The 12,019-nt window shown below is 45.5% G+C and overlaps 1 protein-coding gene across 3 annotated transcripts in view; it reads right to left on the bottom strand.

Annotated features, from left to right (window-relative positions):
• The window catches only part of LOC137376519 (tetratricopeptide repeat protein 7A-like), a 319,646-nt gene that overhangs the window by 85,586 nt on the left and 222,041 nt on the right, over positions 1–12,019 (bottom strand). For all 3 annotated transcript variants that reach the window (XM_068045223.1, XM_068045224.1, XM_068045225.1), the window contains one exon: positions 8,878–9,012. In XM_068045223.1, the coding sequence (XP_067901324.1) occupies positions 8,878–9,012 (135 nt within the window). The remainder of the gene's footprint in view (positions 1–8,877; positions 9,013–12,019) is intronic.

Raw genomic sequence — 12,019 nt, 5'->3', positions numbered from 1 at the left:
TCACCCCTCTCTCTCTCTCTCACCCCTCTCTCTCTCTCTCACCCCTCTCTCTCTCTCTCTCTCTCACCCCTCTCTCTCTCTCTCTCTCTCACCCCTCTCTCTCACCCCTCTCTCTCACCCCTCTCTCTCACCCCTCTCTCTCACCCCTCTCTCTCACCCCTCTCTCTCACCCCTCTCTCTCACCCCTCTCACCCCTCTCTCTCTCTCTCTCACAAGCTCCACAAGAGGCAATAAGCTGCAGAGACTAGTCAAAGAGTGCATTCTGGTTACCTGGTATACAGCCACTCAGAATCTGAGGATCGAGAGATAAACTGTTGGCAATTGATGTTTGAAACTAATTGAAAAACTGGCTTTGGTAAGACAGTTGACAGAGAAACAGACAGACAACTAGACCAGCATGTACTGAAGGAAATGAGCACTCTCTCGGTTTATTTAAACCCTGTTTATTATAGTCTCAGAATTCTGATGTCAAGTCAGATTAATTTCTTAAAAGAAAATAAGCAATTCCTTTAACTACTGAACTGTAATTGTTGAAATTCATCGCCGGAGAAGGAAAGCATCACTTCAACTGCTGAATTAGACTATGGACCGTTCTACTGTTGAAGAAAGCTTTTTTCCCCCATCGGACAGCTGTGACGACTTCAAGCAACCTTGGAATATTCCACATTGGAAGATTTCACTTCAGCGGTAGCATAAATGTGCCAGGATACTAATGTTTCTATTTTCAATGTTGTTGATATCTTAATAGGGTTTAAGAATTGAGTTTTTCTAATTAAACAGATAATTTGTTGCTCTAAAGACACCTGGTTTAGTTAGCCTCATTCACGGGTTAATAGATGGTTCAATTTGGCTGGGTCTTTAATTTGGAAACTTTAAAATGATATGTTAGGCGATCTGTGGAGAGACGGGATTGAATCAACAGTGCGTTCTCCCACCACAATCAGAATCGTATATGTTGATTGGGGGCTTTGACTTGAGCAGTCGGTCATAACACCCCTCTCTCTCTGTCAGTTTCAGGGAGCAGGAATGCTCAGCACAGCAGCTTTGTGGTTGGTCAGTTTTTAAAAAAACTTTGCGATGTCAGTTTCACAGCTAACAGGTGCTCACATTGGGAGCAGCGGTTTCTGAGCTTCCCACTGATTTGGAGTTTTCCAGCAGGCTTTTAAAAAATGTCAGAACCTGCCAGAAAAGCCCAAATCTGTCAGAAGCTCAAAATCTGCTGTTCCCGATGTCAGCACCTGTCAGTTGTGAAACTGACAGCGCGATGTTTTGTAAAAGGTCTGAAAGACGACGACAATGGGAAATTTCTCATCTCTGAAATACTTCTGCAGGCCGGATGGAAACCTTGGACTGGCCGGACCCTGGCCCACAGGCCATATGGTGGACAGCCCTGATTTAAATGTTTTAACTGTGAGAAGAGCTTTAAAAGCACAAGTGACTGTTCACTGCCAGGATATCTGTATCCTAATAATTGCTACGTAACCAAGCCTATGTAACTTGATTTTCCTTGTGCCCATTTTCATGTACATTTTAGCTGCTGCCCCAGACCTGAGCTCAACACTTCTATTTCCACTTTTTTCATTCTATTTTTACTTCTTTTCTCTTTACCCCTCGAGGGGCCAAATAGCCTATTCCCGCTCCTAGTCTGTATGTTTGTATGTAACACAGGTTTGGCATCAACTGGAGTATTGTATCCAATTCTGGCATCACACTTTAGGTAGCACTTGAAGGTTTTAGAGAAGGAGCAGAAAAGATTTACGAGAATGGTTCCAGGGGTGAAAGACTTCAGTTACGAGCATAGATTGGAGAAGCTGGGGCTGTTTTCCTTAGAGAAAAGAAGGCTGAGCAAAGATTTGGTAGAAGTGTTCAAAGTCATGAGGGTCCCAGAGTGGGTGGATAGTGAGGTTTCAATCTCACTTTGAAGAGCTGGAACCTGTCATAGCTGGTAAGCGCACTGCACTGGTGAACTACAAGAAAGCCGCCAACGAGTTAACATCTGTGGCACTTAAAGCAGCCAGAAGCGCTGCACAAAGAACAGACAGGCGCTGCGCAAATGACTACTGGCAACACCTATGCAGTCGTATTCAGCTGGTCTCCAACACCGGAATTAAGAGAGCTTTTGGGCCAACCATCAGGAAGATCGCCCCCTCTCAAGTCTAAATCAGGGGACACGATCACTGACCAACGCAAGCAAATGGACCGCTGGGTGGAGCACTACCTAGAACTGTACTCCAGGGAAAATGTTGTCACTGAGACCTCCCTCAATGCAGCCCAGTCCCTGCCAGTCATGGATGAGCTGGACGTACAGCCAACAAAATCGGAACTCAGTGATTATCCAGTGGAAAAGCCCCTGGGAAGGACGGCATTACCCCGGAAATAATCAAGAGTGCCAAGCCTGCTATACTTTCAGCACTCCACGGACTGCTTTGCCTGTGCTGGGACGAGGGAGCAGTACCACAGGACATGCGCGATGCTAATATCATCACCCTCTATAAGAACAAGGGTGACCGCGGTGACTGCGACGACTGCAACAACTACCGTGGAATCTCCCTGCTCAGCATAGTGGGGAAAGTCTTCGCTCGAGTCACTTTAAACAGGCTCCAGAAGCTGGCTGAGCGCGTCTACCCTGAGGCACAGTGTGGCTTTCGAGCAGAGAGATCCACCATTGACATGCTGTTCTCCCTTCGCCAGCTACAGGAGAAATGCCGTGAACAACAGATGTCCCTCTAAGTTGCTTTCACTGATCTCACCAAAGCCTTTGACCTCGTCAGCAGACACGGTCTCTTCAGACTGCTAGCAAAGATCGGATGTCCACCAAAGCTACTAAATATCATCACCTCATTCCATGACAATATGAAAGGCACAATTCAGCATAGCGGTGCCTCATCAGACCCTTTTCCTATCCTGAGTGGTATGAAACAGGGCTGTGCTCTCGCACCTACACTGTTTGGGATCGTCTTCTCCCTGCTGCTCTCACATGCGTTCAAGTCTTCAGAAGAAGGAATTTTCCTCCACACAAGATCAGGGGGCAGGTTGTTCAACCTTGCCCGTCTAAGAGCTAAGTCCAAAATATGGAAGGTCCTCATCAGGGAACTCCTCTTTGCTGATGATGCTGCATTAACACACTGAAGAATGTCTGCAGAGACTCATTGACAGGATTGCGGCTGCCTGCAACGAATTTGGCCTCACCATCAGCCTCAAGAAAACGAACATCGTGGGACAGAACGTCAGAAATGCTCCATCAATCAATATCGGCGACCACGCTCTGGAAGTGGTTCAAGAGTTCACCTACCTAGGCTCAACTATCACCAGTAACCAGCCTCTCGATGCAGAAATCAACAAGTGCATGGGAAAGGCTTCCACTGCTATGTCCAGACTGGCCAAGAGAGTGTGGGAAAATGGTGCACTGACACGGAACACAAAAGTCCACGTGTATCAAGCCTGTGTCCTCAGTACCTTGCTCTACGGCAGCGAGGCCTGGACAATGTATGTCAGCCAACAGCAAGTTCTCAATTCATTTCATCTTCGCTGCCTCCGGAGAATCTTTGGCATCAGGTGGCAAGACCATAGCTCCAACGCAGAAGTCCTCGAGGCGGCCAACATCCCCAGCATATACACCCTACTGAGCTAGCGGTGCTTGAGATGGCTTGGCCATGTGAGCCACATGGAAGATGGCAGGATCCCCAAGGACGCATTGTACAGTGAGATTGTCACCGGTATCAGACCCATTGGCCGTCCATGTCTCTGTTTTAAAGACGTTTGCAAACGTGACATGAAGTCCTGTGACATTGATCACAAGTTTAGAGAGTCTGTTGCCAGTGATCGCCAGAGCTGGTGGACAGCCATAAAGGTGGGGCGAAAGTGTGGCAAGTCGAAGTGACTTAGCAGTTGGCAGGAAAAAAGACAGAAGCGCAAGGAGAGAGCCAACTGTGTAACAGCCCCGACAACCAATTTTATCTGCAGCACCTGTGGAAGAGTCTGTCACTCTAGAATTGGCCTTTACAGCCACTCCAGGCGCTGCTTCACAAACCATTGACCACCTCCAGGCGCTTACCCATTGTCTCTCGAGATAAGGAGGCCAAAGATGAAGAAAGAAGAGGAGATGGGGAGAAATGTTCAGATTGGCAGAGGGGTCAAGAATCAGAGAACACTGATCAGAGGCGGTGGCGTAGTGGTATTGCCACTGGACTAGTCACCCAGAGACCCAGGATATTGCTCCGGGGACATGGGTTCAAATCCCACCACAGCAGAAGGTGGAATTTGAATACAATTAATAAATCTGGAATTAAAAAGCTAGTCTAATGATGGCCATGAAACCATTGTCGATTGTTGCAAAAAACCCATCTGGATCACTAACGTCCTTTAGGGAAGGAAATCTGCTGTCCTTACCTGGTCTGGCCTACATGTGACTCCAGACCCACAGCAATGTGGTTGACTCTTAAATGCCCTCTGAAATGGCCTAGCAAACCACTCAATTGTATCTAACCGCTACGAAGTCAATAAAAAGGAATGAAACCGGACGGACCACCCAGCATCGACCTAGGCACCGGAAAAGACAACCGCAAACCCAGCCCTGTCGACCCTACAAAGTCCTCTTTCCTAACATCTGGGGGCTTGTGCCAAAGTTAGGAGAGCTCTCCCACAGACTAGTCAAGCAACAGCCTGACATAGTCATACTCATGGAATCATACCTGACAAACAATGTCCCAGACACTGCCATCATCATCCCCGGGTATGTCCTGTCCCACCGGCAGGACGGACCCAGCAGAGGTGGCGGCACAGTGGTATACAGTAGGGAGGGAATTGCCCTGGGAGTCCTCAACATCGATTCGGGACCCCATGAAAGCTCATGGCATCAGGTCAAATCTGGACAAGGAAACCCCCTGCTGATTACCACCTACTGCCCTCCCTTAGCTGATGAGTCAGTACTCCTCCATGTTCAACTGCAGTTGGAGTAAGCACTGAGGGTGGCAAGGGCACAGAATGTATTCTGGGTGGGGGACTTCAATGTCCATCACCAAGAGTGGCCCGGTAGCACCACTACTGACCGAGCTGGCCGAGTCCTAAAGGACATATCTGCTAGACTGGGTATGCGGCAGGTGGTGTGAGAACCAACAAGAGGGGAAAACATACTTGACTGCATCCTCACCAATCTGCCTGCCGCAGATGCATCGGTCCATGACAGTATTGGCAGGAGTGACCACTGCACAGTTGTTGTGGAGATGAAGTCCCACCTTCACATTGAGGATACCCTCCTTCGTGTTGTGTGGCACTACCACCGTACTAAATGGGATAGATTTCGAACAGATCTGGTAATGCAAAACTGGGCATCCATGAGGCGCTGTGGGCCATCAGCAGCAGCAGAATTTTACTCAACACCAATCTGTAACCTCATGGCTCTGGCATATCCCCCACTCTACCATTACCATCATGCCAGGAGACCAACCCTGGTTCAATGAACAGTGCAGGAGGGCATGCCAGGAGCAGCACCAGGCATACCTCAAAATGAGGTGTCAACCTGGTAAAACTACAACACAGGACTATCTGCATGCCAAACTGCATAAGCAGCATGTAACAGACAGAGTTAAGCGATCCCATAACGAACAGATCAGATCTAAGCTCTGCAGTCCTGCCACATCCCGCCGTGAAGGGTGGTGGACAATTAAACAACTAACTGCAGGAGATGGCTCCACAAATATCTCCATCCTCAATGATGGGGGAGCCCAGCACATCAGTGCAAAAGATAAGGCTGAAGCATTTGCAACAATCTTCAGCCAGAAGCGCCGAGTTGATGATCCATCTTGGCCTCCTCCTGAAGTTCCCAGCATCACAGATGCCAGACTTCAGAAAATTCGATTCACTCTGCGTGATATCAAGCAACGGCTATAGGCACTGGATACTGCAAAGGCTATGGGCCGTGACAATATTCCGGCAATAGTACTGAAGACCTGTGCTCCAGAACTTGCCACGCCCCTAGCCAAACTGTTCCAGTACAGCTACAACACTGGCATCTACCCTGCAATGTGGAAATTGCCCAGGTGTCTCCTGTACACAAAAAGCAGGACAAGCACAACCCGGCCAATTATTGCCCCATCAGCCTATTTCAATCATCAGTAAAGTGATGGAAGGTGTCATCAACAGTGCCATCAAGTGGCACTCGCTTAGCAATAACCTGCTCAGTGACGCTTCGTTTGGGTTCCGCCAGGGCCACTCAGCTCCTGATCTCCTTACAGCCTTGGTTCAAACATGGACAAAAGAGCAGAACTCAAGAGGTGAGGTGAGAGTGACTGCCCTTGACATCAAGGCAGCATTTGACCGAGTATGGCATCAAGGAGCCCTAGCAAAACTAAAGTCAATGGAAATCAGGGGGAAAACCCTCCGCTGGCTGGAGTCATACCTAGCACAAAGGGAGATGCTTATGGTTGTTGCAGGTCAATCATCTGAGCTCCAGGACATCACTGCAGGAGTTCCTCAGGGCAGTGTCCGAGGCCCAACCATCTTCAGCTGCTTCATCAATGACCTTCCTTCAATCATAAGGTCAGAAGTGGGAATGTTCGCTGATGATTGCACAATGTTCAGCACCATTCGCGACTCCTCAGATACTGAAGCAGTCTGTGTAGAAATGCAGCAAGATTTGGACAATATCCAGGTTTGGGCTGATAAGTGGCAAGTAACATTCGCGCCACACAAGTGCCAGGAAATGACCATCTCCAACAAGAGAGAATGTAACCATCGCCCCTTGACATTCAATGGCATTACCATCGCTGAATCCCCCACTATCAACATCCTAAGGGCTACCATTGACCAGAAACTGAACTGGAGTAGCCATATAAATATTGTGGCTACAAGAGCAGGTCTGAGGTTTGGAATCCTGCGGTGAGTAACTCACCTCCTGACTCCCAAAGCCTGTCCACCATCTACAAGGCACAAGCCAGGAGTGTGATGGAATACTCTCCACTTACCTGGATGGGTGCAGCTCCAACACAACTCAAGAACCTCGACACCATCCAGGACAAAGCAGCCCGCTTGATTGGCACCCCATCTACAAACATTCACTCCCTCCACCACCGACACACAGTGGCAGCAGTGTGTACCATCTACAAGATGCACTGCAGCAACGTATCAAGGCTCCTTAGACAGCACCTTCCAAACCCGCGACCTTTTCCAACTAGAAAGACAAGGGCAGCAAATGCATTCAAACACCATCACCTGCAAGTTCCCGTCCAAGTCACACACCATCCTGACTTGGAACTAATTTGCTATTCCTTCACTGTCGCTGGGTCAAAATCTTGGAACTCCCTACCTAACAGCACTGTGGGTATACCTACCCCAAATGGACTGCAGCGGTTCAAGAAGGCAGCTCACCACCACCTTCTCAAGGGCAATTAGGAATGGGCAATAAATGCTGGCCTGGCCAGCATCGCCCACATCCTATGAATGAATTTAAAAAAAAGATAAATGGCAAAACAACCAATGGTGACATGAGGAAAAACTTTTTCTTTAAAATTCAGCAGGTGTTAGGATCTGGAATGCACTGCCTGAGAGTGTGGTGGAGGCAGATTCAATTGTGGCTTTCAAAAGGGAATTGGATAAACACCTGAAGAGAAAAAAGTTACAGGGCTACGGATTCAGACTAGCTGAGTTGCTCAGGCAGAGTGCTGGCACGGACACAACGGGCAGAATGGCCTCCTTCTGTGCTGTAACCATTCTATGATATTGTCAAGGTGAGGTGTCAACCTGGTAAAACTACAAGACAGGACTATCTCGGAGTTCATCTTTTCCAGGAGACGGACTTCTTGCTCCCTCAACTTCGCTTCCTGTCTCCCACATTGGCTTATATTGTTAACAGTTCTCTCTCATCAGGGACCATCCCCCTCTCCTTCAAATCTGCTGTCATCAATCCTCTCTTCAAAAAACCAACCCTTGACCCTTTCCGTCCTTGCAAACTACCTCCCCCACATTCAACCTCTCTTTCCTCTACAAAGTCCTTGAACATGCTGTCACTCTCCCAAATATGTGCCCATCTCTTCTGGAACTCCAATCAGGATTCCAACCATGCTATAGTACTGAAACGGTTCTTATCAAAGTCACAAATGACATCCTTAATGACAATAAGATAATATCTTCAACACTCGCATACAGTGACATAGCAGTTCATTTTAAGAATGGTTAAGTTCCAGATAACTCCAGCTTCCTTCTCAAATCTGCCCATTTTAAAATGTAGTTTATGAGAAGCAAAAAAATGTATTCAGGCAAGTGATTGCCAACCACCGGCCCATCAGGTTTTGATACGCTTATTTTAACATCTAAACAGTTTACAGTTGAAGGCTTTTGTAACCACTAACAGTTTTTAAAGAATATAAACTAACCTGACAAAGCTGTCAAACATATACAAAGAGTTCTTACTCTCCTCACTTACTAAAATGTGTTCCTTTTGCTAACTCTTCTACATCATCACATATAAAAATATCTGTTCACTGTAAATTTGATATGGCAAGGAAGAACTTGGGTAATACACTTTATTGCAGTTATGACTCAGAGGCGGAGAGAATGATTTACAGTACTTTGCTTTTTATATTAACCTGCTAATAAGACAAGTTACGGTGGTTCCAAGACTGCAGTAATGCAAATGACAACTCATACAGGAATATTAAGTAATCCATATGGCTAAATTTTGTATTGGGAATGCACAGATGGAAGGAAAAGAAAGACTTGCTTCTTTAATGCTTCTCACAACCTCAGGACTTTCCAAAGTGCTTTATAGCCAATGAAATATCATTTGAAATGTAGTCACTGTTGTAATGTAGGAAGCTACAATATACCGTAAATAGTGTTACTGAACATGTCCCGCACCAAATGAAACATCTGCACACATACCTGCCTGCAGCCAAATCTGCTCCAGAATGATGGACAGCTGCTTGGGGGCATGTTTCACAGCAGTGCTCTGTGCAGACACCTCGGACATGGCCAGTTCCATTCGGGAAGCAGCGACTGATGGAACACGCAAAGAACCTGAGGGACAGATTGGGAATTTCATTTTGAGTATTTCTGTTCAAAGACAGACAAGGAAAGGTAGTTTGAAATCAGACTGCTATGTGCTTTGTGCTCAGGTGAGGTGCTTTTTCCTGTCATTATGGGTGGAAGCCAAGAACTTGTATCATCCACAGATAGATATAATTTTCAGGGACAGGGTACACCCAATCCCTTTTCCGATTATGTATAATTTGCCCCCATCATGGATTCAATTGAACTCTCTCACTCTGTAGAGGTAAGCAACGAGGCAAAGATAAACTTTGAAGATAATTAGAAGATAAACACAGATGAGGAAGGCCATTTGCCCCATCTTGGCTTATCCTTCCAGAGAAACTATACAATTCCACCACGGCTTTCAACGCTTGCTTAAATAATTCCACAGCTATTGTCTTAAAAATTCTACTTAGACATCCAATTCATGTGTTGATCACTCTCAGCGTGTAGTTCATTTTGATCTTCTTTCAAGGCTGGAAAGCCCAAGGTCCTACAGTCTCCTGATGAATCAGTCATTAGATACTAGTGATCAGCTTCATGCCTCTTTGAACTGCAGTCGAGGCCTGAATCTCTTCCTTGTTTTTCAATGACCACAACCAGACACAGTATTCAGCGGTGGGCAGACCAGAATACTGCACATTTACAGCATAATTTCCTGACATTAACTCTATTCTTCTGGATAAATAGTTCAGCATTCTATTTGCTTCAGTAACACTCGCATACAGTGACATAGCAGTTCATTTTAAGAATGGTTAAGTTCCAGATTACTCCAGTTTCCTTCTCAAATCTGCCCATTTTAAAATGTAGTTTATGGGACTGCAAATAAATTTATTCAGACAAGTCATTCAGATTCTCTAGCTTCAAACATTGTAATTGACCCAGCATCAGGAGCAATTTGTAGTGTGTTTCACATTCTAATAACCCTTCACATGATTTAATTTCCAACCTCCCCCTTTAAAGTTCTAATATTTTCGAATTTGCGTCCTTTGTCACCAATTCAATAATCTGTGGAAAAACCTTTCATGATCTGCCTTGATAATTTTGAAATTTCTATGAAATTATCTCAATCTTTGTTCCAAAGACGACTGCTCTAGTTTTTTCCCCCAATCTTACAGAACAAGCCAACATTTTATCCACGTATCATCCTAGTAAAACTGTGTAGCACCTTTCCCATGGTTCCAATATCTTTCTAAAAAGAGGTGCCCAAAATGCTACACAGTATTTCAAATGTGATCTCGTACATATGAACCATATCCTCGTTTTTGTATTTAATGTTCCTGCATATCAAATACAGAATCCTATTTTATTTCATTTTCCACGTAAAAAATCTGCTTTTAAAGATTTGGACTCCTCGTTTTTATAGGGTCTGTCTGTTCATTTCTCCCAAAATGTGCCACTTTACATCTATCTCCAATGAACTGAATTTGAACAATGTCCCTTCTCGTTTCATTCTCCATAAACACATTTCTGCTCTTTCCCCCAGTTGTGTTAGACTAAGTAGACAATACAGGTCTTCAAAGACATGTTTACATTTTAAACTTCTGCTTCTCTCTTTGATGGCTGCAGTTGGTAACAAAGTTGACAACTTCCATTGTTCCTGTAGCAGCAGAAACCTACTTTTTTTGAATCTGAGGAACTGCCACTGAATTCACGGATATGTCGTCTGCTGGAGAATAGTGCTGGTTGGATGCGTAATCAGGGAGGGAGCTACTCTTCCAAAAATATAAAAGTACATGATTACTATTATTCATGATCAGTTCTATTTGTGCCAGTAAATTGTAAGAAAATCTGAATGACAAAAATGGTTGCACGGTAATCCTTTTAGTGTAATGAAAACAAGAAATGCTGGAAATACTCAGCAGGTCTGGCAGCATCTGTGGAGAGAGAAGCAGAGTTAACCTTTCAAGTCAGTGACCCTTCTTCAGAACGAGCAGATATTAGAAATGTGAAAGGTTTTAAGCAAGTAAAGTCGGGGTGGGGCAAGAGATAACAAAGGAGAAGGTGTAGATAGGACAAGGTCACAGAGAATAACCGACCAGAAGGCCATGGAGCAAAGGCAAACAATTAGGGCGGCATAGTGGCGCAGTGGTTAGCACCGCAGCCTCACAGCTCCAGCGACCCTGGTTCAATTCTGGGTACTGCCTGTGTGGAGTTTGCAAGTTCTCCCTGTGTCTGCGTGGGTTTCCTCCGGGTGCTCCGGTTTCCTCCCACATGCCAAAGACTTGCAGGTTGATAGGTTAATTGGCCATTATAAATTGCCCCTAGTATAGGTAGGTGGTAGGGAAATATAGGGACAGGTGGGGATGTGGTAGGAATATGGGATTAGTGTAGGATTAGTATAAAAAATGGGTGGTTGATGGTCGGCACAGACTCGGTGGGCCGAAGGGCCTGTTTCAGTGCTGTATCTCTAAAACTAAAACTAAATATGTTAATGATGTGTTGAAAGACAAAGCATTAGTACAGATAGGGTGTTAATGGACTGAAAACTGAACAGCCACAAGTACAAACATGAAAAAAAAACAGTGGATAGGCAAACTGAATAAACTAAAATAAAATAAAATAAACCCAAAAATATATAAAAAAGAAGAAAGAAAATAACTAAAAATAAAAGTAAAATGGGGGTTCCATCCTGCTCTGAAATGATTGAACTCAATGTTCAGTCCGGCAGGCTGTAGTGTGTCTAATCAGCAAATGAGATGCTGTTCCTCGAGCTTGCGTTGATGTTCACTGGAACACTACAGCAATCCCAGGACAGAGATGTGAGCATGAGAGCAGGGGGGAGTGTTGAAATGGCAAGCAACTGGAAGCTCGGGGTCATGCTTTCGGACTGAGCGGAGGTGTTCCGCAAAGCGGTCACCCAGTCTGCGTTAGGTCTCCCACATTGTGAGCAGCTAATACAGTGTACTACATTGAAATAAGTACAAGTAAATCGCTGCTTCACCTGAAAGGAGAGTTTGAGGCCTGGGATAGTGAGGGGATAGTGAGGAGGGAG

This window comes from Heterodontus francisci, chromosome 13 (assembly GCF_036365525.1).
Source record: "Heterodontus francisci isolate sHetFra1 chromosome 13, sHetFra1.hap1, whole genome shotgun sequence".
NCBI lineage: Eukaryota > Metazoa > Chordata > Chondrichthyes > Heterodontiformes > Heterodontidae > Heterodontus > Heterodontus francisci.
The sequence above is the reverse complement of the archived record's forward strand: the minus strand, read 5'-3'. Positions and strand labels throughout refer to the sequence as shown.